The following is a 25,978-nucleotide window of genomic DNA, read 5'->3' as shown; positions in this document are numbered from 1 at the left end:
CAGAATAAATGGGGGACATTCTGCAAAATATCCAGCAAGTGTCCTCCAAACTGTCATGGCTATCTCAAACAAGGGTGTAGAGGAGGGGGCGGAGATGGGATGACTAAAGGAGCTGAATGAGCTTCCTATTCTGAAAAGGGGTTATCGGGTTAAAACAGGAAATCTAAAGTGCGGGGAAACACAAGAAACCCCCATTATGGTGTATAATATGGATAGTTTGGAACATATAAACAGGGGAAACCAGCACTTATGAACAATCTAGAAACTTCCTACCAGGTTTAATTCACATACAAGGAAATCCACTTAATAGCTATACGTCATTAGTTCTTCATTTTTACATTTAAAGCAAAGGAAATGACATGCTTTTAAAGACCAATTTTTAAAAATTTAGCAAGGATTACCCTGACCTTTTCCCTCCTAAATTAGTAAAACATCTAGATGTGTGCAATCAATTAATAGTATTATGAAATATGACAGCTGAAGACAGATGCTTTTAAAATGATGTAACTTTTTCATATTCAAATATGCAATATATTTTATGAATATAAGTTTACTAGTTGAAAATATTTGTATCTGCCTTTTATTTTGAAAGACAAGATTTGCAGTTTTTAATTAATTAATTAATAATTTTTGGAGACAGGTCTAACTATGCAGATCTCTATGGCCCAGAACTTTCTATGTAGACCAGACTGGCCTCAATCACAAAGAGCTTTGCCTCTGTCTCTCAAGTTCTGGGATAAGAGGATTTCCCCACCATGCCTAGCTTTATGCAGTTTTTAACTCATATTTTAGAGAACTTAAAATTATCATTTATCATTAAGAAAAATAAAAATATTGTAATGGTTGTAAGAAGTATCCCAGTTACACAGATATAAATGTGTCTGGAGTGTGAGGATATACAATATTGTTTTCCCCACGGTGAAAGTGTTTTTAAAATGTAGTATGCCAACTTAGCTATTAATTCTGATTTATAGTAGTGAATAACTGTCCAGAAAAAAAAATCTATACTCTCTATTTTTCAGAGAAAGTAATTCAAGTGTTTATATGCTATTGGTAAAACTTTCCATTACTACAGTGTGTGGATGCAAGCCCTCCATTTATTACATATGTCATTGGTTCAAAAAGAAAACAGAAATGTATTTATCCTAAGTTAACAATAAAAAAATAGTCCATATTATGATTAGTACATGACTTTAAGTATATTTTCTTGATTTATGTTACACAGATTATGCATTCTATAGAAGTCAACTTTCATGTTCATTTTTAAAGTCAAAAAGGAAATGACAAAATAATCCTGGGACTGGAGGGTAGAACACTTGCCTAGCATGCATGAAGCCCTAGGTTCATTCAATGACAGAAAAAAATAAATGAAGTTGTTAACGCATTAAGAAAACTCCTATCTTGTTTTTTTTTTTTTTTTTTTTTTTTTTGGTTTTTCGAGACAGGATTTCTCTGTGAAGCTTTGTGCCTTTCCTGGAACTCACCTGGTAGCCCAGGCTGGCCTCGAACTCACAGAGATCCTCCTGGCTCTGCCTCCCAAGTGCTGGGATTAAAGGCGTGCGCCACCACCGCCCGGCTGAAAACTCCTATCTTTAAAAACTTATTTCACTTTTTATGCTAATTGTGTCAATAGATTAAAATAACTGTTTTGGAGGGGAGCCAAAAAGTTGTGTTTTGCGGGGTAGGTCTCAGGAGATCAAAATATTCTGAACTGTAGAACAAGGTAGCTACCATTTTTGCGGTCTTAGAAATCTAGATGTCACGTTTTGCTAGCAGTTAGGATTCCCTTGAGAACCAAGCATGTTGGGTGGACGTGAACTTCACAAGTTAACAGGATTGAATTTCACGTTCAATTTTCCTCTTCTAACTTAAAAAAAGAACATCCCAAAATTGAATTTAATTATTTAACATCTGTACCAAAATTCTAAATTATCACATCTCCCAGTAATTTAATTAGTTGAGTGCTGACGGCTGATAATTTCATTACAGAGTTAGTGTGAAAATAAAAATCCTCAGGCGTGTATGTTTAGAGTTCTTAGGGAAATCACACTCAAAACTGCAGTAGCTTTATCAAATACCTCCATACCAGTCTGCACATTGGTTATTAAAGCAGAAAACACTATGCCTTATTAATTTCATTATGTACTTAAAACATCTCATTTCTAGCTTTCAAAATTATACCATTCTAGCATAGTCTTGAAAGTCACATGTGGGTAGACCCTAGTGTTCCCAGTGTACCTTGAGTAGATTCCTACTGGGAAAGGTGGCTAGAAATACCCTTTAACCCAGACCCACTTTTCTTATTTTTTTTTTTTATCAGAGGGAAATGGAAATGATGTCCCTTGAGAGGAATGAATCTGGAAGTTGCAAAAATCGTCTGCACCTGATGGATTTACAATGACATTTGGTTTCCTGGGTTATATAATAGTGGAGATAGCTTTTCCTTCTATTACACACACTGGGCATGTTAAGAGATACTAAAAGTTTTGTTTTGTTTTGTTTTAGTCCTTTCCTTTTTTCTGATTTTGTTTTGTGGTAGGAACATCGCACCCAGGACCTTGTGTATGCTTCATAAGCACTCTAACCCTCAGCTACATATCTAGTCTTTGCTTTTTGGAGACAAGGTCTTGCTCTGAAGGCCAAGCTGGCCTTAAAAGTCAGATGCTCCTGCCTCTGCTTCCTGAGTTCTGGGATTCCAGATGTATGCTACATGACTAGGCTGAGCACCAAAAGGTCATTTTAATGGCGTTGGCAATGTATCCCATGGATTCCTGAAGCCTGGATGTCCTTGAGATATGAAGGAATACAGTTTTTTCCCAAGGGCTGTAAACTGTCACCTTAGATGGAAATGTGTAATTGGATCTCTGCCACCTACACTTGAGTTTCCTTTGAAAATGGTTAATGTATTTCACAAGATTGGTGTTAATGACTACAAAATGTTAATTTGTACAATACCCAGAGTTATGCCTGGGTACATGCCTTGTTTCTCAGAGGATACACTTTTAGGAAGGGGCTCCTAAAAGGAGCCAGGTGTCATGCAGAGCATTGAGACAGTTAGGATCAGTTCAACCCTCAGATGGACGATACTAGCCATGCACTCGGCTAGTAGGCCACATTGCCCAACTTCTATTCCCTTCCTGGACCCTGGTGACTCTGTGATCTCAGTCACATTACCTTCCTTCACTAGTCTTTAGGGAAACCATCCAGTTTCTCTTTTACTGTGGGATATTTAGGAGTGAAAGGGATCTGCAATAGTCACTTTGGGATGGGGGTGACAGGTGTAAACAACGCAAATGTGGCCTAGTCCAGTCCAGTCCAGTGGTCTCCAAACTCATCAGTTCCACAGAAGGCAGTGCTGTTGCTGCAGGTGCTGCTACACGTCTTGGTCCAAATCTGCTCTTTCACTCCCCCACTTGGCATTTCCATAAGCAGGCTGTATTTCTGTCTATAGGACATGATCAAACTTCTGCTTTCTACCATGTGGAAAAAAACATTGTCTTTAGCCTCGTTTTCCCAGACTGTGGCAAGGACAGGCTCTCCCTGTTTTTAATGACTGGATGGATGGGCCCGTTGATTAAAATTAGACCAAGGGGTCTGTGGAACACAACACCTTCCCACCTATGCATATACCCAGCCAGTATTCCCAGAGATGAGCCTATGCCTGGAATCTCAACATAGGTCCTGGAGGTCCAAACAGTTACCATAGGCTGTGACTCATTTTCTAGGAAGAACCTAGAAACAGATTTCTCAACAGCCACTGGGTTGCTTAATGGCTGTTTATCAACATCTAGAACATGCCTATTTCACCTTCCGCCCCTTTTATGCCCAACAAAACTAAGATTCATAAAGGCACAGAAAGCTGCTAAGGTTATATACAGAAAGATCAGAACAGCCAGCACTGGTGCTTCAAACCTGCTGGCCTTCAACAACTCCATTCTTGCTTGGAGTGTGTACAGGTAAGGTATGCAAGATGATTTGACATCATTAAGTAAGTGGCACACTTTGTTTTTAAAAAATGTATTATCATTACTTTAATTTGAATTTTAAAAAGACAACGGGCACTGGAAACCTGTGACTGAGCAGGTATTACTACTCTGGATGGAAAGTGTGCACCCGGGAAATGGCGGCCTTATGAAAATCTTTAGGTAACGAGTAGCTACTGCTCTCTTGAAAAGTGCTAAACCTTACTGGTTTCTAGCATCTGCTGTGACTCCAGCCTCGACTCACGTGTGCAGAACCCAATTTCCTCTAGAGTATCAGGTAGGTGAAAGTGTAGTTTGAGGGAAATGGGTTAATAAACAATGATATAAGAATCATCGCTGGGCAGTGGTGGCACACACCTTTAATCCCAGCACTCAGGAGGCAGAGGTAAGTGGATCTCTGAGTTCGAGGCCAGCCTGGTCTACAAAGAGAGTTCCAGGACAGCCAGAGCTGTTACACAGTGAAACCTTGTCTTGAAAGACAAAACAAAAAACAAAAAACAAAAAAAAAAAAAGGAAAAGTTTTAGGGGGCTGGAGGTGGAGAGATGGCTCCATGGTTATGGTTAAGAGCACTGACTGCTTTTCCAGAGAACTCGCGTTCAATTCCCAGCATCCACATGGCAGATCACAATTGTCTCTAACTCCATCGAGTTCCAGGAGACAGGACACTCATGGCAAAACACCAATGAACATAAAATAAACAAATTTTTAAAAAGGATTTATTTAAAAAAGAAAAAGAATTATCAGAGAAGACTTAGAAGTCTTCTGGAAAAGGTATTCTAGAACCCAGAGGTTCAGATCAAAAGGCAAAATATTATCAATCACAGCCTCAGGGAAAAAAAATGTTATATGGGAGCTCAAAATTCCTCTTGACCACAGGGAATCTTATTATGAATAGCTGGGCCTGTTAGAAGCAATCTCCTGTGACCTTTCTTTGGTTCTTTACACCAATGCTGTTACCATTGCCGGACAAAATCAACTAAGTGTGCTGCTTCCTGCCAGCTCATGTACTTTAAAGGCATCTTATTGCTTCAATGGATATCCCAATATTCAGTTTTTCTTCTAGAAACAAATCGAACATTTATTTGCAATGTGTTGACTACAGCCCGGAGCAATTCCACTTCCATTCCCTATTGCAACTTACCTGTCCTGTAGAGATACCTTCACACTTAACCAACAGACCCTGAGAAAGCAGGATTAACCCTTTAGTTTCCATTGAAGTAATTATCATATTCGGCTGAAACTACATATACTTTGTTCATCTTCCCGTGGAAGGAGTTTCCTAATGCAGAACATCATTCTGAGTCCCACAATGGATCTGTTTAGCTTATTGCTGAAACATACTTTCTGCAGTACAGAACCATAGCTAACACTCAAGGATTACCCTTTTCTAGAACCCAAATATTAAAAGCCATGTATTAACTCATTTAATCCTTACAAGCTCCGAGAAGCGGGTAATTTTCCTACTTTAAAAATATGAAAATAACTTGGCCATGGTAATGTCCCACATCAACTTGGGATCTTCTCTGGTATTTCCTTCATGTTCAATTGAGTATCAGCTCACAGTTCCCATGCTGGTTCCACAATCTGTATATATGCTTATGTTCTTAGTAATTAAAAAAAAAAATACCTTCCTTGAAAACAGTGGAGTACTTTTTAAGCTTTATAGCACAAATAAACACCAACAAGTGTATAAAAAAATTCTGACACCTTTTTAAAGAATAAAGATGACAGGTTATTAATGCTTACCTTTTATTTCTTTTAAGCACATTCTTTAGGAAATTAAAGCTCATATTCTTGGGAAAACGCTGGTATGCCTTCCACACAAATGAAAAACTTTTGTCTCTAGAATAAAGGTGAAGTTGTATGCTTTTCTCTCAGAACATTTAACCCTAGTTTTTCCTTCACTACACTAAGAAATGGCCAATCTCAAAAAACAGCTGCCTGAATTTTGCCAGAAAGCAATGCACTATTCAAGGATTTACTCTGCTGTTATCCAGATCGCTGAAGTTGCAGGAAAATTCAAGCACAAACGTTGCTGAACTCTCTTAAACCTCTCACCAGTGGAAATGTAAACTCATCCCATTTTACTTTACAAACTTACACTCAAGAAGTCATCAAAATTCGATTTAAGTAAGATTTATTGAGTGTGCACAGCCTGTCACTAGACATGTTGAATTCAGGCATACAACATATCCCAGCCTTGGGTACCTTGTGATCTAATTAGTAAAACACGGTTTAGAAGCAGATAATGAATCCCATGTCATTGCTCATTCAGAGCCAACATTAAAGAGCTGTAATTTAAGTAATCCAAAGCAGCATCTAATTCTAAAAATCATCGGTAACATTTATTGGGCCTTAGATAAAACCACTGCAGACAAGCCACAAAGATGAAAACACACAGCAACAGAAGGGAGCACTACAGATGATTTTTATTTTGAATCCTCTGTTTTCTTCTTATAATGGTCCGAAGCCTCCGCAATACCAGCTTATCAGAGAGTAGCATGTCATCTTGTTGTTCCAGATAATCCAGCAAATTTTCAGTCCATTCAAGTGCAGCTTTGTGGCTAATATGCTTCTCTGGATTCAGTTCTGCTTTCCTAGTCTTCCTGGAAGGCTTCTGCTCAGCAGCCACAGCCCGGTCTTCAGCACCTACAATGTCAGCCAACACCTGACAGTTTGAGTCACTACTCCGAGAGTCAAACCACTGTTCGATATTTTCAATGTTGACATGCTCACAATCTTCTGTATTCTGTAAAACGGTTGCTAAATTAGCAGCTAAAATGGCTCCTTCATCAATGCTCATGCTTGAATTGTCTTCATTGCCAGGGAAAAGCTTTTTCCACGCTCTGGTTATGGTATTTGATCTTATCATGTTCCAGGCTCTTGAGGCCTCATAAATTGCATCCAGCACTGTCAAATTCTTCCAGAACATTTTTGGGTCATTTCCTTCATTCATGTATCTCTGGATAAGTCCTGCTCGGTAATATCTTTTGACTGTGGTTAGAACTCCTTGGCTCATAGGTTGAATAAGACTTGCTACATTTGGTGGCAAATATTTCACAATTATCCTGCCGTCATCGGAGCTCAGCAGGTCTTCAGATGGATGTGCTGAGGGGAAATCTAAAAGCAGTACTGCTTTCTCTCGAAGCCCTTTGGATTTCAGGTGCTTCTGCACCTGTGGCACAAAGCACTTCTCAAACCACTGTTTGAAAACAGACTGCTCGATCCATGCACTTTTCTGACTGAAGTAAGTGACAGGAAGGTTGGAAAGGTCAGTGCCTTTGAATGCACGGGGCCTTTTTGCTTTTCCCACCACACAAAGGTTAAGCTTGTGCAGACCCGTGGCATTTGCACAACACATAATAATGATTCTCTCCCTGCTTGACCTATATTCCGAAGTACTCCGGTCAGGGTCAAAAGCCAGTGTCCTTGAGGGGAGACATTTCCAGAACAGTCCAGTTTGATCAGCACCATAAATTTGTTCCGGTAGGAGATTTTCTCTTTCCACAAATTCTTGAAAGTTACCACAAAATTCACTGGCAGCAGTTTCATCCCCTTTTAATTTTGCTCCTTTACCAGCAGCCTTTGGAATCCCGTGGCGCTGCTTAAACCGAGTGAGCCAGCCAGATGAGGCATTAAAATCACCTTCCATCCCCAATGCATCAAAAAAGAACCTGGCTTGTTTTGCACAGATAGTCCCAGACACTGGGATCCCATCTGTTTTCTGTTGATTAAACCACTCTATCATAACTCTATCAAGCTCCTCATACGTTGATGACTTCATAGATTTACGTTTGGACACCCCGCTAGTAGGATCTGAACTGTTGGCATAGTTTATAATTCTTTCTTTGTTTTTTTTAATGTCGCGAACTGTGGATTCACCAATTCCATACACGACAGAAAGTTTTTTAAAAGAGTTGCCTTCTTCAAGCTTCTTAATGATGTCAAGTTTGTCTTTAATTGTCAACACCACACGCTTACGTTTCCCCAACATTTTAGTCTAGTAGTTTAGACAATTAACAACTTAGATTTGAACACAGAAAATGGAGGCTTAAGAGCCCTCAGCTGTTCCCTAGGGCTTAACAGATGGTGTAACAACTTTCTAAGGAAGTCTGAGTCTCTTCACTTGCATTTTAGAAATTAATCAAGTTCCTATGACAAGGGATAGCTCCAGTTAACCCTATTTTCTCACCTCCCCCCTTGCTTTTTTCATAAACTGAAGCCTTACTGGAAACTATACTGCCCTACCAAGGAATCTAAAACAGTCTCATGGTGATCAACTTTTGCCATTAATGCAGGAATTATCTTTCCCTATGCCAATGTGCCAGAAAATAGTTTTACTCAGCCTTGCAAACTTGACATACAGAAACACGGAGCTGGGAGAATCACCGCCTGACTGTTGTCTTTGTCAGGCAGCCAAGTGTGTGAATGCTCTCTTCAAGGCAAGGACTCGGGTGAGTACCTATGAAAATCATAGCGACAGGAGGTGAGCTGTCAGAGTGCAAGTGGACAGGCAAACAACTCAGTACTTTAAACCAACGGGAACTTACACTTAATGGATTTGGCTACCGAAAGGGAAACAACGGACAAGAAGTGATGTCACATGATTCAAGAAAGGATTAAGAAAAAACTTCATTGGTGGAAATCAGGACCCACGGCTGAGCCTAGGGGGTGGCAGGCTGGGTGAAGACCATACAGTAATCCCGGTGGACGCTGATCTCCATGACCACAGAAGTAGCTGCTTGGAGCCTCTCTGAAACCTACAGGAAAACACCAAACACGTTTTCTTTTCAGTATCAGTCCACGGTATTACTCATACCTACCCTTGCAACTGTGTCGAGGACATCACTGCCTAGCCACCTGACAGGTTAATAGACAAATAACGCTCGCAGGCACCACCCGGGAGCTGAGAGCCTACCTCCTGACACTACCAGGGCCTCTCCCTGCCCGGGCCAGCGAGCTCGGAGCTGGACGCTGGGCGAAAGTCGGCGGCAGGGGGTCACGGCCGCAGCCCTGCAGCGGGCGAGTGGTCACCGGGCGCGCGGGGCACGGGGAAGCGGGGCGCGGGCATCGCTCCGCCTGACCAATCCAGAACGCAGAGCCAGCGACGGAGGTCCCGAGCGAAGGCGACCCTGCTGGCCGCCGCAAGCCGCTCGCCTGAGCCGGAAGGCAGGGGATTAGGAGCGCGCGCGCGCCCCCGCAGGAACGTGGTGTCGGCGAGGGGGCGGGGATGCGCGGGCGAGCGCGCGGCGGGGGCGGGGCCTCCGCGGGGAGGGGCGGGGCTTGGCCAAGGTTCCGCCTCCGGGCGCCCCGCTGCGGCTTCGGGCGGACGACTAATTCGTCTGGCCAGCAGGGGGCGTCGCAGGCTCGTTCGCGGTGGCGGGGTTTTGCGGCGGCTGAGGCTGGCAAGGGCCGGAATTGCAATCGCTGGGTCTGCGGTCCGGTAAGACCCGGGTCTCCGGGTGTCCAGGGAGCGCGCACGGCGGCGCCTGTTCGCTGCCGCACGGGCCCGGTACCAGGGCGGGCAGGCATGGCGGAGGGAGCAGAGGACCTAATGCTGGAGCAGCCGTCTAAGGACCAGCCCCTGCTGCTGTCAAAGGGGGAATTTCAAGGCTTCGACCTGGATCGGGTCAGGCGCTGTCTCCCTCCTTCCCTCTATCTCTAGTGTAATACTTTAAAAAAAAAAAAAAAAGTCCATCTTCCACAAACGCCTGAACAGGATTATCCTAACTTATATTTCTCAAGGCAATATTTTTGCTAAAAATTTTAGCATTCCGAGAGGGAACTCAAACTGAGCATTCACTCTGCAGAGGAAGAATGCTGGTTCCAAGCCCTTTTTCTGTCTCCCAAGACACATCTGCGCAGCTGTCCTCAGAATCCCACCCTTCCACTTTCTGGCGTGCTGGAAATCCCTAGACCTATTTGTGCTGTCACCTAGTGGCTTTGGGCAAGTCCTAGTTTTGCCTAAATGTAGACTTCCCACAGCTCTCGCCCCCTTCTAGCTTCCAACCGAGCAATCCCGGCCGTTCTTCTGCAAGACCATTTCGAGTAAAGTACAATTTCACGGTAGTTTTACATTGCTTTAAACAGATGACTTTCCCCTCCTTGTTTCTAAGCAGCGTGAAACACTTGCACCTGTTCACTGCTTAACAGACAGCAGAGCTGGCTGTCACAGACTGCCAAGCTCCTGGAAATCAGGTTGCCCGGCATCGCCAAATGGAAGCTTACCTGGCTTTCCCCCTTTCCCCTCCTCTCTCTGTCTCGTGGGGTCACTTTGGCCTTAAAAAAAAAAAAAAAAAAAGTAAATCCTGCAGGCCTACCCCACTTTCTGGAAGCGAATTTCCTTCTCTATAGTGTTTTTGTGTCATTGTGTATCTACCTGGTGGGTGTTTATTTTTGTAGCTGTGCCCTGTCACTCAATTCTATTTAACAGACTTTTACCAACACTCTAAGGTGGCTGTGCTTTCACAGGGTTTAGTTCCATCTGGTAAGTGTCTCCTTTTGGTGGGGTTTGGGGGAGGATAGGGTAAGTTGTGGGTTGTGGCCTACTTAGAGTATAAGGTCCGAAGTCAGGTGCCTAAGATGTGTGTGTGATCCTATAATTGTGCATGTGCCATACGTTCGTCTAATCGTGTAGAAGGCACACCACCAAGAGTCAAGTTTGGTGGCAGCTGTGGATGGTGTGTGGTAATGGTGTCAATGTCGGTTCACAGTTGTGACGGGTAGCAACACTCTGGTGTAGGTGTTGATAATGGGGCAGCAGCATGTAGATGCTGTCTTTTATTCAGTTTTCTTGTGAACCTAAAATTCCTTGAAGAAACAGCCTCATTCAGCTTAGCATGGTGCTAGATGTCTGTAGTCCCAGTTATTTGGGATTACTTGTGTCCAGGGCTTTGGATCCTGCCTGAGCAACCCAGGGAGACATGTTTCCAACAAAGAAGCAATAAATTTACTTTCACAAAGAGATAGTTACAAAAAGTTTTTTGTCTAGCATGCACAGATTCCTGGGTTCATGTATAAATGGGGTCTTATAGTACATGACTTTAGTCCAGCTCTTAGGATGTAGAAAGCAGAAGGATCAGAAAGTCAAGGTCATCCTAGGCTACACTGCAAGTTAGAGGCCAGCCTGGGCTACAAAAGACTCTGTCGAAAGAAAGAAAGAAAGAAAGAAAGAAAGAAAGAAAGAAAGAAAGAAAGAAGGAAGGAAGGAAGGAAGGAAGGAAGGAAGGAAGGAAGGAAGGAAGGAAGGAAGGAAGGAAGGAAGGAAGGAAGGAAGGAAGGAAGGAGAAGAAGAAAAAGGAGGAGGAGGAGTAGAAGAAGGAGAAAGAAGGAAGGAAGGAAGGAAGGAAGGAAGGAAGGAAGAAAGAAAAAAAGAAAAGCAAAAAGCAAGCATGTTAGATACTCTTGTTCATTAAGAGCCTTGTTGGCTTCAGGGACTTTCTTGTTGCCAGATCTCCTCTCTTTGGGTCATAGTTTTCCTCCATCTTGGTATACTCTACCTTCTCATTTCCCAAGCCTCAAATCTCTTTCCTTCCTCCACAAATGCTTTGGAAATTGTTGGACTTTTTTTTATTATTGGAGTAATTGTGTATTCTTTGTCTTTTTTTAAAAATTAGTCTTAAAATTAGCTGCAGTTTATCTTGTAATTTAAAAACATGAGTCATGTTTTGTTCCTGTAATCCAAGCACTCCCAAGGTAGAAGAATCAGAAAATTCAGCCCAGGCTACCTAGCAAGTTCCAGACCAGCTTGGGATGCATAGTGGGACCCTGTCTCAAACAAATAATAGACAGACATTTTGTCTGCCATTAGTTTTTATTTCTTTCTCATATATACCATCTCTTAATCCTTTAAACACTTTGAGAGGTGGCTATCACCTCCGTTGATATATGAAACAAAGGCTAACTTAATATGTAAATCTATTAAACATTGTGGACAGAATCTACATCATTCTGGCTTTAAGACAAGATGCTCACTCTACACTACCAAACTACCAAATGTAAATACTCAACTCAAAGATACAAAAAGTTAAAAAAAAAACAAACAACTAGCATTATTTGTTCCTGCATAATTAAACTTGTCCTTTATTGAGCTAGAGTATTTAACACCAGCCTACCAAAATGGCTTTCTAGTCATGAGAACACTATAAATCTACTGCGGTCATCAGACACTGAACATGGTTCATTTGAAGTGGACATTCTGAAAATACTCCAAGCAGCTGGTTTGTCCTCACGACCGTTGACTTTTTGGCTGATCTGTGCAGATCTTGTATGTCGGACCTGGGCTCTGAGGGCCTGAAAAAGTGGGCAGACCACAGTCTAATACGGTAGAAACCTTACTTCAGTTTCAGGGTGCTTTTATACACAGATGTAACAAAGAAAACAATGATCCAAGGAAGGTTGTTTGAGTTCAGAAAAACATGTAAATAAACTACTAAACCTGTAAATAAAACATTCTAAATATTAACAGAGCAGCCTTTAACCAGAAATTTCCTAGGACAGACTAATTTAAACAAAATTATCTGGCACGTACTGTATATTATATCTATGAAAGCAAGGCAGAAGGCCATATCCAGATTCAGGTTACACTGACCAGGCTGGGTTCTATAGCTATGTTCTGATACCCAACAAGAACAAACATGTCTAATAAAATGAATGTGAATGTTTGTCACAGGAGGCATGAAATTATGTCCCACAGCACACATTTTTCTTTATTTTATTATTTTTTAGACTTATTTATTTTTATTTTATGTGTGTGGATGCTTTGTCTGCATGTATATGAGCCATGTGTATGCTTGGTGCCCACAGAAGTCAGAAGAGGGCATCAGATCCTAGGAAGTAAAGTTGCAGATGGTTGAGAGCTACTATTTGGGCACTGGGAACTGAACCTGGGTCTTTTACAAGGGCAACAAGTACCCTTAACCACTGATCCATCTCTTCAGCCACTATGCTCCCATTTTCAAAGCTTTATTTTTTCTCATAGCACTTAGGCAATACTTACTTTGTTTGTCCTAATATTTAGATGGATCCCAAGATTTTCCAAGAAAAAACAAGACTTATCAAATACTGAATGTGTGGACACTAGAAAGTATACTGTGAAGCTTACAGTGGATGTCACAGAAGATTAGCATATTGCCCTGTCTTTCAAAGACTTTGAAACTTGGAGAGGTAGATAGGCTGGGCTGAAGGCACTGGGGGAGGGCACCGAAATGTGTGAGTTCCTCAGATAGAAATAAGAATCAGACATTTCTGGCTAGAATAAGATAGAGGAAAGGTTCTAGAGTGGGAAACTGTATGTCCTCGTTTGTTTTCCAGTTGTTGTGATACAATCCAAGTCTGAAAGTAACTTGAAGAGGAAAGAGTTTATTTGGCTTAAAGGTTACAATCCATCAATAAGAAAAGCCAAGTTAGGAAATCAAGGCAGGAACTAAGTCAAAGGCTGTTTAGGAATGTCCCTTACTGGCTTGTTCCTCTGGATTTTTCAACTGCCTTTCTTATACAGCCCAATCTTCTAGTTCAGGAGTGGCAATGCTCACAGTGGGCTGGTCCCTCCTACATCGATCAGCAATTAAAAAAAAAAAAACAACAACCCTCACTCTGATGGAGACTATTCCTCAATTGAGGAATAACTATGACTAACTATGTCTAGATTTGTGTCAAGTTGACAAAAATCTAAACAGCAATTATATTATCTAGTTTCATTTGTAGAATTGAAAATTCTCATTTTCTCTATAACAAATTACCAAAAAGTCAATGATTAAAACAGTGTTGTATTACATTACAGTTTTGGAGGTTGAAGTCTGCAATCAGCTTCCCTGGTGCTAAAATAAATCTCCTCCTGGGTTCTTTTTTTTTTTTTTTTAATTCATAGTACATTTTTATTTGTTTTCTCTTTGTGACCCTTCCCTCCTCTAACAAGGGACTAGCCAAAGCACCATCGTTATCATCATTATTATTGACCTACCTTCTTTTCATTAATAGCCATGGATACTAGCATAAGGTAATGTTTACTCCAAAATGGCATCGTGTTATTTCTGGATAAGTGGGCAGGAGTTACCTGATGGATTGGAAGTACTGCTCTCTGATAAACACCCAACGCCCCACCTTGGTAAACAAGAGAATACTTGCATCTGGTGGAGGTTGGGGGTTAGTTATTTCACTTTTAGTTTATTTTTCTCTGGTTTTGGACAAATACACAATGATATGTATTCTGGGTTTGTCTGATTTTTTTGTAGTTTCTTCTAAGCTGCTGCTGTAGCTGGCAAGTTTGCTCTGACTGGAAGGTAGATGTAAAGGCTGCTTGTCATCGGCCTAAACGTGTTTGGCAAGAACGCTTTGCAAATGATGAACTGTTCATTCTGCATCCTGTCAGGAACATGAAGTGCCAACTTCTTCATGGTTAGTGATGAGAAACTCAATCTTCTGAGCAAAGGATTAGGTGATTATAGGCAGATACACTGGTAAAGGTAAACTTGAAAATTTTCCTTTTGACCACTGAAAATCTCATTCTCCCAACAGCTGTTTAACCCCAATTCTTGCACTCACCAACCAACTGTACTTAAATAATTTACTATGACAGTTTCCTAATTCTTCTGTAACAGGAAACTTAATGTCTGTATCCCTTTCTCTCTCACTAAGGTCTTGGATTTTTATACACAGACTGTTATCATTTACAGTTATTGCACCCAGGGGGCTCAGTTTAAACCTGTCCACAGGGCTCTGGCATGACCCCTTTATCTTTGAACATGACCTTGCTTGCTGGAAGGACATACCTCAGGTTCTTTTTGTGCCTGTCTTGTACTCCTTCCTTTTGGTGAGGGTTGGTGTCTACTTTGTGCATTCCTTCTTAGATACCTTAGCTTTCGCTCCAGTTCACAGCTCTGACTTTAATAGCTGTGTGGTCTTAGTGTCCTTCACGGTGGTTTCAGTTCATGACATTTAAATTCAGGGAGGATTGTCTCAAGGAAATGCAGGGCCTCTGATTTCAGTAGCTAAAACGGAAATTGGAAGGAGCTAAATAAGCAGCTGCCCCCAGTCATGTCCTCTTGGGTTTTCTAGAACTGCCAGCGATGAAGGTGAGTAATGTCAAGGGCCCAAGAGCTTGAGCCCGAAGGTGGCGGCTTGTGTGCCAGTCTACATATGGCTACCAGCCTTCATCAGTGACATTTCCTTCCTTTTGTCCCTCAGGTTATTTAACTGGTCATTGACCAATGACTTTGAAAGCAAAGACTTGTTTTTTAAAGCACTTATAAGAGTGTCTGTGACTGGATCACCACACAAAGCTGTTGAGACTCATCCTGTTCATTGTTTTGATAAAGGCCTTCTCAATTCAGTTCCTAATATCAGAAACCAGAACTACTTCTAAGTGAATCTGTCTTAAAGAGACAAAGAAAACTGGACACAATGGTGCTCTCCCTCAGTCCCAGGTATTTGAGAGGCTGAGGTAGAAGGAATTTCCCATAAGCCTGGGCAGCATGAAGAGTGTACATTTCAGCTAGACAGATAGACAGACAGACAAAGAAATAGGCACTGTCACCTACAGTAACATAGACTTCCATTTATGATATGTATACTGATCCTTACAGCATATTTTTGATTCTCACAGTTTCTCCTTGGAAGCAGAATTAAGATTGTGTCCTCTGGATGGGCTTGCCTGAGTGTGACTCCTGCCTATGTGGCACAGTCGATGCCACCAGGCACATATCCCGGCTCCTCTGCATCCTGTGCCGTCTGCAAAGTGGAGGCTCACTGAGGTATCTACCTTCCTTGTGTGTTTTATTAGGATTTGATGTGTGAAGTCCCTGGAGTACCTAGAGCAGTGGCTGGTCTGTTGTATTGCACAGGAAGCTTGTTGCCGTCATTCTGACGGCTTCTTAGTGCTCCTCTTTCCTTCTGTCCTTTTTCCTCCTTTGTTTATTTGGTGTGTGTGTGTGTGTGTGTGTGTGTGTGTGTGTGTGTGTGTGTGTGTGTGTGTGTGTGTGTGTGTGTGTTGTGTTCTATTTTTGAGACAATGGCTTCCTATGTGACCCAGTTGCCTTAAATCTGTGTCCCTCCTACCCTAGCCTCCAAAGCACTCAGAATACAATCTTTTGCTACTGTGTCCAGCAAAGTGTGTTGTTTGGTTTCCTTTTTGCTTTTATCATTGCTGAGAATCAAACCCATGGTATCAAATGTGCTGGGCAAATGCCCCATCATTGAACTACATCCCTAGTCTTGATTTTCTTTTATTTTCTAAGACCTTTGTTTCCTATTTACACTGATTACTATTTTTCAAGGTGTTTTTTAAATGCCTTAGTGTGTGTTCTTGCAGGACAGAAGTGGGCCTGGCCAGTTTCAGCCCAGAGCCAGAGACGTGCACTCAGAGGCAGAGCTGAAGAAGGGCAGGGTCAGACAAGGCAAAGAGAACCATGTAGTTTCTGAATGGAGGGGGCAGGAGTTAGCAACTGTCTTGTGATCAGTTTTCTTTGTAACAAACCACTTTATGTCTTAGTGGCTGTGGGACAAGGACATGGTTCACTTTGTAGGAGCACAAAGGAAGCCCAGTGTTGCTGGAGGCACAACTGTCACTTTGGGGAGCGGCCTCTCCAAGTGCTTCACAGTAAAGTGCTGCCATCCATCAAAATGCAGGACAGCACAAGCAAGGGCCCAGTGAGCCTGAACCAGCAGACGCTGTGGACCAGGACTTAGCATTTTATTACTTACTGTAGCTGTTTTATCTTCTGTACAAAGACAAAAGAGGATACTGCCAGAATACTCAGTTGATCTTAGACCAGGTCCAGCCCTTTCTCAGTTCTCTATGATTTTTTGGGGGGTCCTGAGTTATTACTCCCATGACATGTAAGCTCTGACTCACCCCCAAGGTTGGTGGCTAAAGACTACCTTTTGTATATGGAAATCTGTGTTACTGTGTTACTGTGTTACACATGCACAGATGTAATGTAGCCCACATTTCAAACTCAAGTGATATAAGGAATTTTTATGTGAACAAGATTTTCCTCACATAATAGCCCTTTTCTGTTATTTCAGTTTCTGTGAATGAAATAATTATAAAATGTATATTTAAAAGGAAGCTAAATTTCCTTCACTATTCAAATTTACAAGGAGGTAATGATGCTGTTGTTTTAGGGTATGAAACAATTTTGCTTTAAATGGAATTGTTTATTTATTTCTAAGTGAGTTCTATTTTTCTATGGCTAAGGACTACGAAATAATTCCTATGGCTTATTGGAAAGGACATATTTTGTTCGTTCTAAACTGTGGTTACTTCTAATAGTTCAGGCATAAGCTGCCATTACTGATTTTTCTTAGGTGACTTCACTGTAGAGGGAATGAGCTCACAGATAAGCAGTAGGGAAACCAGGAATGTTAAGCACACAAGCTTGTCTCTTCAATGGATGGAATGTGTATACCTGTTTGCCACCCAGAAGGCTGGGAGCAGATGTAGTTAATAGCATGACAACCTCTGCTATCTGTCAGGCCAGCCACTGCTGAATCCCCCAGACTATTGTGTTTATCACTGATTCTTCCTCCTTTGGCCTTTATCTTAAGCATTGCTTCTCAGGCAATAGAACTCATCCTTTTAGAGATGTCATTTGTACTCATTACCCTGCTAACCTCTATGCTATCTTGGTCAGAGACCAAGCTATAGAATCCATTTTTATGGAAGAGGTCACATGTACTTTGCAAAGGAGTTTCTATGTAGTCATATCTTAAGCTTTATTGTGCACATGATATTGATATAATTGTTACCAGGAAATTTTTTTTTCCAAAATTGTACTGTACTTTAAGTATGTCTAAAGTAAACTTCCCAGTGTCGGACTCTAGAAGCTTGAGCCACCTGGCTAAGTCATGTTGAACTGGATTTCCTTCTTGCCTCTTGCAGATCATTTCCCTGCTGGCAGTCAGCATTTGCAGGGACCCCCACACTTCACCAGCTAAGCTTAGCTGAACAGTGAAGGAGCCCCCTCTCTGTCTGTGCATGTACACACAGTGGGGGCTTCCATGCAGACCCTGGACCCTGGCTTAGGCACAAACCACACCCAAACACCCGTTTTCACAGAGAGATAGATCCTTTATTAGGCAAGGAAGAAAAGTTAAAGTGACTGCTTTCTGACTCAGGCAGAAATACAGCAGCAAATGACCTTGCAGGTGTAATTTTTAAGAAGAGAAAGAGGGGAGGTCTGTGTTAGAATGGGCTAGGATGCGGTGGTGAAGGAGATGGGGGATGGGGCAGAAGGGGACTAGGTCTCCCTCTGGATAGAGAGAAGACAAATGTGGCACATAGGAAAATGACAGTTTATAAATGTAAAATGGGAAACCCCATGTTAGGATGAGGTGTTTAATTTTAATTGGGCTAATGTTAATTAGGTGAGCCAAAGGTTTCTTTTGATTTCTGGATTTCAGTAATTCCAAAGCAGAACCTTGGTAGTCAGCCTCGGGAGGAGGAAATAGCCAAATAAGGAATAGACCTTGATGGCTAGTTTTAGGAATATAATCTAAGGGTTTTAACAAGGCAGAAGGAATTGGGAAGAAGGGCAAGGCTTGCCAGAGCCATATTCTCAAGTGTGCCAATGTCCCTTCGAACAGAGTGTTGTAAGTGGAAGTATGGTTGCTTGAGGATTGTCTCAAAATGAACTGCAGCATCAGACTTCATTGTGGTCATTTTGAGTTTGTTTGGAGGCTTTTTGGTTTGTTTTTTTTTTTTCTTTGAGACAGGGTCTCACTACTACCCTTGACTGGCCCAGAGCTTAAAATGTAGACCAGGCTGGCTTCAAACTCACAGAGATGCTTCTACCTCTGTGGAGTGTGTCCCTACACCAGCACTCTGGCTGTTTCTGAATTAGTGCTTCTTGAAAGTGTTTTCCTAAATTAGATGGATGATTTAAAAACAATAAAATCTTCCTTCACTACTGTTTATGTTGATACTGTAAGCTGTGTTTTATTGTTTTTAGCCAATATTTTCTTTTAAGTATTAGCTTTAATTAGATTACTAATTAAAAACAGTCATCTCTTCTTTCCTTACTGTGATTACATGCAAATGTGTAATGTGGTTCTATTTTGCGTAAACACATTTGAACTTGCAGTCACTTGAAGATGTGTGGGGTTAATTAGTTGTATGAGCTTCATAGTTGACAACTCTCTGAGCCCAGTGCTAAGACTGTTTATTCCCAAGCTTGTTTACAGCCTAAAGTGCTGAAGGGACTGAGAAACTGTAAATTCACGATTTTATATGAAAGTGCAGACAGCGTTTCTATGAGAGCCTTTCATATTTCTAAGAAAAGCTTCATAAATCCTTCCATTTGTATACAAAATTGTCTTTTCTCAGACTGAGGATGAAGCTTAGTGGCAGAATACTTGCCAGTCTTGTGCAGAGCCCCAGGATCTGTCCCCAGCATGGGAAGGGATGGGAGGGGCAGGGGAAAGAGAAGGGGGAGGGAAAGAGGAGGGGAGGGGAGGGAAGGGGTAATAAAGGAAAGGGGAATGAGAAGAGGAGAAAAGGAGAGGGAACCACCAAACTTTATTACAAATATTTAATCTTGAAGGAGGATGTTGGGGGAGGGAGGTTGTCTGCCTTGGGCAAGAGGATACTGTTGCCTTGGTCTTGGATGGACTGAACTTTCTGTTAAACTCAGAGCTTTTGTGTATGGTAGAAAGTACTTTACCAATGAGCTTCGTCCTCAACCATATACTTCAGCTAATTAATGAAGACTGATTTGCATTGAACTAGACAAGCTGGGTCAAGCATTTGAAGATGCTTTTAAGATGTTGAGGCAAGAGTTAACTGATCTTCAGTAGTTCAACAGAACGCAAAACTTACCTGTCTTCCATTACCTACATAGAAACTTGTCTGTAACTGAGGAAATATAATAAACAATGCTGCAGACTTATATCTGGAAGAAAATCTTCACCAATCTCCACAGAAAAAAACTGAAAAATCTGTTGGTACAACCTACCCTTTGCAGCAGAAGAGAGAAACAGGCAGGAGGAGGCTGCAGCTGATTAGCTACTTCTGTGAATCCCTGTGCTATCTCAAGTTTTATACTCAATGTATTGACAATACCACGGGCATCTTGCAGATTATATCAAAAAACAAAGAAAAATTTGCTCTACTTTGGGGAAAAAGAAAAGGAAACTGGAAGACCATGATTTATCAGAAAACAGCCAAAGTGCTGAGACATTACTAGGGGACAAGGGAGATACCAATATCCAGAGAGAGCTGATGTAGCAGTATAGTGAGACTCTTTCCTTCATTTCCAAGGGATGGACTCTTCTATTCACAGTGTGTCCAGCCTACTCTGGAATACCTCAGATTAAGCCACAAGGATGCAAATTATTATGCATATGCCCACTACTATGAACTAAGCCACCCCAACTGCTAACTGTAGTCACCATCTTCTTGCCTTTCTAGCAACAGAAAACTCCAAACCAGAATTTTTCTAAAGCCAACAGTTGCGATCCAGAGGCACAGGTTCCACACCATAGACTCAGCTGCCCTTGAAGCAAATACATCGTACTAAACATTTGCAGACTTTTGTTCTTGTCAAGACAACACTTTAGCTAGTGTTTATATTTTATCAATGTTAAACTGGACCTAAAGAGGACTTCAGATGTTGAACAAGGATGTTTCTAGGTTACCTGCAGATATTTTGCCATTTTGATATTTAAGAACATCTTGGAATTAGTCTCCCAAGAAACACTGTGGGGGATGAGGACTGAACTGAAAAGGAAAACTTCAGTTAATATCCTTTTTATTTGTAATTTTATTAATGAAGAATTTTATTTCAAATAATTTAAAGAAAATATTGGGTATCTTGTGTGGGTATTTACTATGAAACCATTTGTAGCTGGAGTTTTCTCCAGTCCTTCCCAGCCCCAGGGTCCCACAACTGCTTATAAAAATAATCACTCAGAAGCTCATATTAATTAAACTGCTCGGCCATTAACTCAGGCCTACCACTGTCTATCTCTTACACTTAAACTCAGCCCATTTCTATTAATCTATACCTTGCTACATGGCTCATGGCTTGCTGGTAACTTACATCTTGCTACTCATTGTGGCGGCTGCCAGCATCTCCAGACTTCAGCTTTCTCCTCTCTCCTCATCCCGCCTACACTATCCTTCCTGCCTGGCTACTGGCCAATCAGTGTTTTTATTTATCAATCAATGATAGCAACACTTATTCACAGCAAACAGGACATCCCACAGCAACCATTTTTTCCTATATCATGTTATATTGGATGTTTTTATGGAGATTTGCCAACACATGGGGCTTAGATGTTGATTTAAATACTTTCTGTCCTGTACTCACATTAAAAAGTCACCCTTAACATGGCTTCCATAGCTTCACAAAAGAATATCTACAGGTTATGCAGAAATGTACCAATGGCTTTTGAAACTACAGTAGATTGGTATGATAATATCTACTATATTAGATGTTGGATGATATCTCATTGTGGTTTTACTTGGCTTTTTTTTTTTTTTTTGGTTACAGATAGTATTTTATCTATTTCTCTGTTGACCATTTGCATGCTTTTTGAAGAATACATAATCAATCTTTTGCCCATTTTTATACAATAATATCTGTTTTCTTCTTACTAGTTTGAGTTCCTTGATCTTTGTTGTTGCTGTTTCATTTTTTGAATCAAGGTCTCATTCTGAAATGCAAGGCTGACCTCAGATTGACAACAAACCCATCTCAGCCTCTCCAATGCTATAGGTGTGAGCCGTCTTGCCCAGATGAATATTTTAGACTTTGGCTCTTTGCCCACTTCATGGTTGAGAGTGTTTTCCCCATCTGGGTTGCTATTTCCTCTGCAGTGGGGAACTTTTCTGTTGTGTGAAATCCCATCTGCCCACCTTGCTTCCAGTGCTTGTGTTTCGAGGCCAGATTAAGGAAATCTCTGCCCAGAACAGTGCCAGGGAATTTTAGCTCTGTGTTTTCTTATGGTACTTTTATAGTTTTAGATAATATCTTTAAGCTTTTAATTCATTTTGCATTCTTGTGTATGAGGGTTCATTTTCATTCTTCTATATTGTGATGGTTAATTTTGATTGTCCATTTGATTGGATTAAGGACTACCTAAAGAGCTAAGTTTGACCTAGGCCTATCATTCCAGCTCTTTGGGAGGCTGAGGTGGGAGGCTGGTTATTTTTTACTCTCAACTAAGGGAAACCCTTAACCCCTATCATCATAACCCACTCATATTACTACTTTATTATGTCTAAAAGTATTGCTACCTTAATATTAATTAATACTAGATCTGTAATGTAAATTGATGCTTGCTGAATTTCCTATAGGGAGAGATGGTTTGTAAAAGTTAATCATTGAAAGATGCAGCTGTATGAGCAAGACATGATGACTGCAGATGATACAAAGTATTTAGGCAGTCATAATGAAAACCATTATTTTTACACAAAAACAGTTAAAAAGAAAAAAACAAATATGTCAATGAAAATTAGACTGATAAAATTTAAAATCAAAGTGCAGTTGTAAGGATTTTTTTGAGTAGTCAAAAAGACGATTGCAGAACTAAGTTGTGTATAATTGTTTTCCATCACATGAAGCATTTGTCATAGTTTGTACTACAGCTATACACAAAGTGCTCTGTAAAGCTGATGTGGATGTAAACAAAGAGACTGAACATAGATTTGGGAGCCAGGAAACTTTTACTAGACTTTTACCAAAGTGCTTAACTCTTTGTGCTTCAAGTCCTTAACTCTAGAATAGATGCAATGTTCTACATTTAGGGTATTACAATGAATAAATGAGTCATTTCATAATATTTTCACTTTGGTTCATTGCTATAGTCTTTCTTTAAATTTTTCTTTTAATTTTTAAGTGTGTGTGTATGCATGTTAATTGATGTGACAACAGAGGCCAGAAGAGGGTTTGGATCCCCTCAGGCTGGGAACTAAACTCCGATCTTGTGAGAGAACAGTTTAGACTCTTAGCTGCTGAGCCATGGCTTTAGCTCTTCCATATTCATTCTTCAAAAGCAGAAGCTTAGCCCACACATTGTTTGCTTTTTTGTCATCTTTAAAAAATTTTTTTTGGATTTTACTTTACATACGATGTTTTCATAAGACACATGCCAATAAATAAATAAATAAAACTATCTTTGTTGTGATGTATATGTAGAAATATCTCTGTTAAAGGAAGCAGCAAACTTTTTTCACTGTGGTGGTAAATTGAAGCAACAGAATATAACCAGTTGCTTATAATATACACCGCTGACTCCGTGTGCTGAACTCCTCCAGGGTTGTAGGGAGAGACTCCTTTTCTCCACTAAGTCAAAGTCAAAGAATAAAAAGTCAGGAAAACCAAGCTCTTAACACCAAGTCAAGTTTTACTGAAAGCAGATATGCACAGCCAAGTGCACCAGGAGTTAGACTCCCAGTGAGGCGTGACCACAAAGATGATATCAGAGTTGGGCTGATAGAGACTAAACTTTTTTGTCTTATTTTTTATGTTTGGGCATAGGATGAGTTCCTTTTCTCCTTCAGAATTGGCTGGTTTGTACCACTACAAGGACTGGATAATCTAGACCAAGAAAGGAAAAATGGTTGGTTCATCCACTAACCCCACAGAAGGTTTGAATGTCTCATTAAACAGATCTTTCAAGCAGGAAAAAGCCCAAAAAGTCTTTGTCTTAGAGATGGAGAAGAAGCAAAAGCCAGCCATCTTAAATGTTTATATGAAAAATACATTAATCCAACTGGGTCTTTTCCTTGTCTGTCTACCTGCCAGGAGTCCATCAATTTCAGCCCACTACCCTTTCCCCATAGGTTTCCTTAACTGCTGTTGGGGAAGTATTCTGCCTACTCCTGCTGTTAAAAAAAATAGTGATGATAGGCATCAATAGTCAGGATGTCTCAAGACAGGCTGATTTAAGAGGTAGAACTTGGAAGTTGAGACCCAGCGATCCAGAATGAAGTACAGTCATTTGGTGTTGGATGTCTCCTTAGGACGTTTCAGGTACTGATATAATGTCTGCAAAATACATAAAATAAGAATAGCAGCCCTACCAAAAGTATAATCTAGTGAATTATGCATCCCATCTCAAAAATGTCCATGTCAGAGGAGGGATTATTCAGGAGAGCCAACCAAAATATCCTTGAAACTCAGTGTGATATGTATTGACAAGGTCAAGGGTATCCTTGCTACCCTTATCTACAGTATGTTTTATGGAGTAATTGTTGGTCTGGTTTAGGAGTTTGAGGAGCTTTTCATCTACAGTTTTAAATTTGGAGATGGGCCATTGGGTTTTGCCCACCTCAACCTCATGGAGGGTTTGGTAAGAGACATTTTTTTTCTACATCTAGATTGGCATGGTTTTGTTTATCATATTGAAGTGTAACTGCAATAAGCCATCAGTTGCATCAGACTCCCCTAGGGGAGCAAATGCCTGGAAACTTTACAAGAGAAATTATTTAAAGCAACTGTCTCATTGGTGGTGCCCTTTGAGCAGGAGATGCCCCTGTGCATAAAGAGAAAAAATGCTTGGTGGATGTTGACACTATGTGCCAAACCTGAGTAGAATCTGGATTCTATTCTTAGAGGGAGCACAAAAAGATATCAGCATCTAATTACCAATCTGAGAAAGAAATGTAATCCATTGAGTCTAGCTTTTTATAAGAGTTGCCCAATGGCTATCACTAGGGTATTCTGAATAATTTCTCCCAAACCTCTGAATTTGACCACAGGGTATCTGGTTGCCTCATTTAGTCAGGAAATGTGGGCAGTTAGAGTACAGAAGGATGTATTACATCTGTGAGAATTTTCTAGAGACAGAGTCTATTCCATAGTTGGCAAATACATTCTTAGATTTGGCCTCAGGGTTGAAGAAGCTGGGCCTGGTTCTCTTAGCTGCAAGTAGGCTCTCTGTGGCATTGAATAGAGTATGGGTCATCCTGTCCTGTATCTTAGAGGCATTTCTTTATTTAGGAGAAAATGTTTTGTCTACATGACATCACATATGAATTTAAGTCTAATGGCTGGGGGGGGGGGGCAGGGTGAGCCTTTGAACTGGAAAGATACAAATCATTTTAATCTATGGCTATACTTTCCTGCTGGGTGTTGAAGACCATGCAGTTAGCTAAAATTAATAATTTTCTTTTTTCTTTTTTTGTTGTCAGGACCAGTCTTCAGAGGTCACATGAGCTTGGTAGAAGCCTCTGGTTCCTCTAGCCTTCCTTTTACCAGTTGAATGTGAAGATAAGTGAAAGGCTTTGCTTGATCATGGCTTTCCTAGGAAGCATGGAGAAGGTTTTGCATCTATGTCGACCCTCTTTGTAAAGTGGACATTGACTAGAGTTCACCCGGTAGCGGTCTCCATGACCTCCCTGAACAAAGAGCAGGCTGATTGTCAGGGCCAAAGAACATTTGAACATGCTTCATTCAGTCTTCTGGGACTTAGTTCATGTTTGAAGGCAAGGAGCAAAATATTATCCCTTTTAGTCCCTTGAGCACATTAGTACAGGTCTCCAAGTATGCTTATTCGACACCCACAAGGTCAGTTACACCAACCTGGTACTTTTGAACTAATGTGTAATATTTAAACAAAGTTCGGTGAGAAATCAAACACACAAATAAAACTCAATTACACATACATATTTGCTCTTTTAAGTTAGTAGTTGTGTTACCAAGAACAGATCAATAATGTAAGATAGCTATTAATTTAAATAGAGGTTAAAGATGAGTGTGTTTGACTTTAACCTTAGAAATTTTTGTATCATATTTTATCTCTTAATATACTTTCCCTACTTTATATAACTTAACCGGATCATTTATTACTTGTTTTAGGCTTGTTTGGTTTTGTTTTGGTTTTTTGTTTGTTTACATTCTAGAAAAACATCCATCATTTTTGTTTTGGTTTGGTTTTTAGTGTTTCGTTTTAAGACAAGGTCTTACTACATAGCCCTGGCTGTTCTGGAGCTCACTGTGTAGACCAGACTGGCCTAGAACACACAGAGATCAACCTACCTCTCTAGTGCTGG

The 25,978-nt window shown here is 40.8% G+C and overlaps 2 protein-coding genes across 2 annotated transcripts in view; one reads left to right on the top strand and one right to left on the bottom strand.

Annotated features, from left to right (window-relative positions):
* Nucleotides 1-6,104: 6,104 nt before the first annotated feature.
* Tigd2 (tigger transposable element derived 2) lies at nt 6,105-9,150 on the bottom strand. Its single transcript, XM_042273385.2, has 3 exons — nt 8,903-9,150; nt 8,535-8,744; nt 6,105-8,446 (listed from the first exon to the last, which is right to left on the bottom strand). The coding sequence occupies exon 3, from the start codon at nt 7,976-7,978 to the stop codon at nt 6,401-6,403; it is 1,578 nt and encodes a 525-aa protein (XP_042129319.1). The 5' UTR covers nt 7,979-8,446; nt 8,535-8,744; nt 8,903-9,150; the 3' UTR covers nt 6,105-6,400.
* Nucleotides 9,151-9,296: 146 nt separating this feature from the next.
* The window catches only part of LOC121827994 (uncharacterized), a 73,544-nt gene continuing 56,862 nt past the window's right edge, over nt 9,297-25,978 (top strand). Inside the window, exons 1-3 of the mRNA XM_076566872.1 lie at nt 9,297-9,427; nt 14,217-14,379; nt 15,587-15,734. Of these exons, the coding sequence (XP_076422987.1) occupies nt 15,625-15,734 (110 nt within the window). The 5' untranslated portion in view covers nt 9,297-9,427; nt 14,217-14,379; nt 15,587-15,624. The remainder of the gene's footprint in view (nt 9,428-14,216; nt 14,380-15,586; nt 15,735-25,978) is intronic.

This window comes from Peromyscus maniculatus, chromosome 3 (genome assembly GCF_049852395.1).
Source record: "Peromyscus maniculatus bairdii isolate BWxNUB_F1_BW_parent chromosome 3, HU_Pman_BW_mat_3.1, whole genome shotgun sequence".
Classification (NCBI taxonomy): Eukaryota; Metazoa; Chordata; class Mammalia; order Rodentia; family Cricetidae; genus Peromyscus; species Peromyscus maniculatus.
Note: the sequence above shows the minus strand (reverse complement) of the source record. Positions and strands in the feature narration are given on the sequence as shown.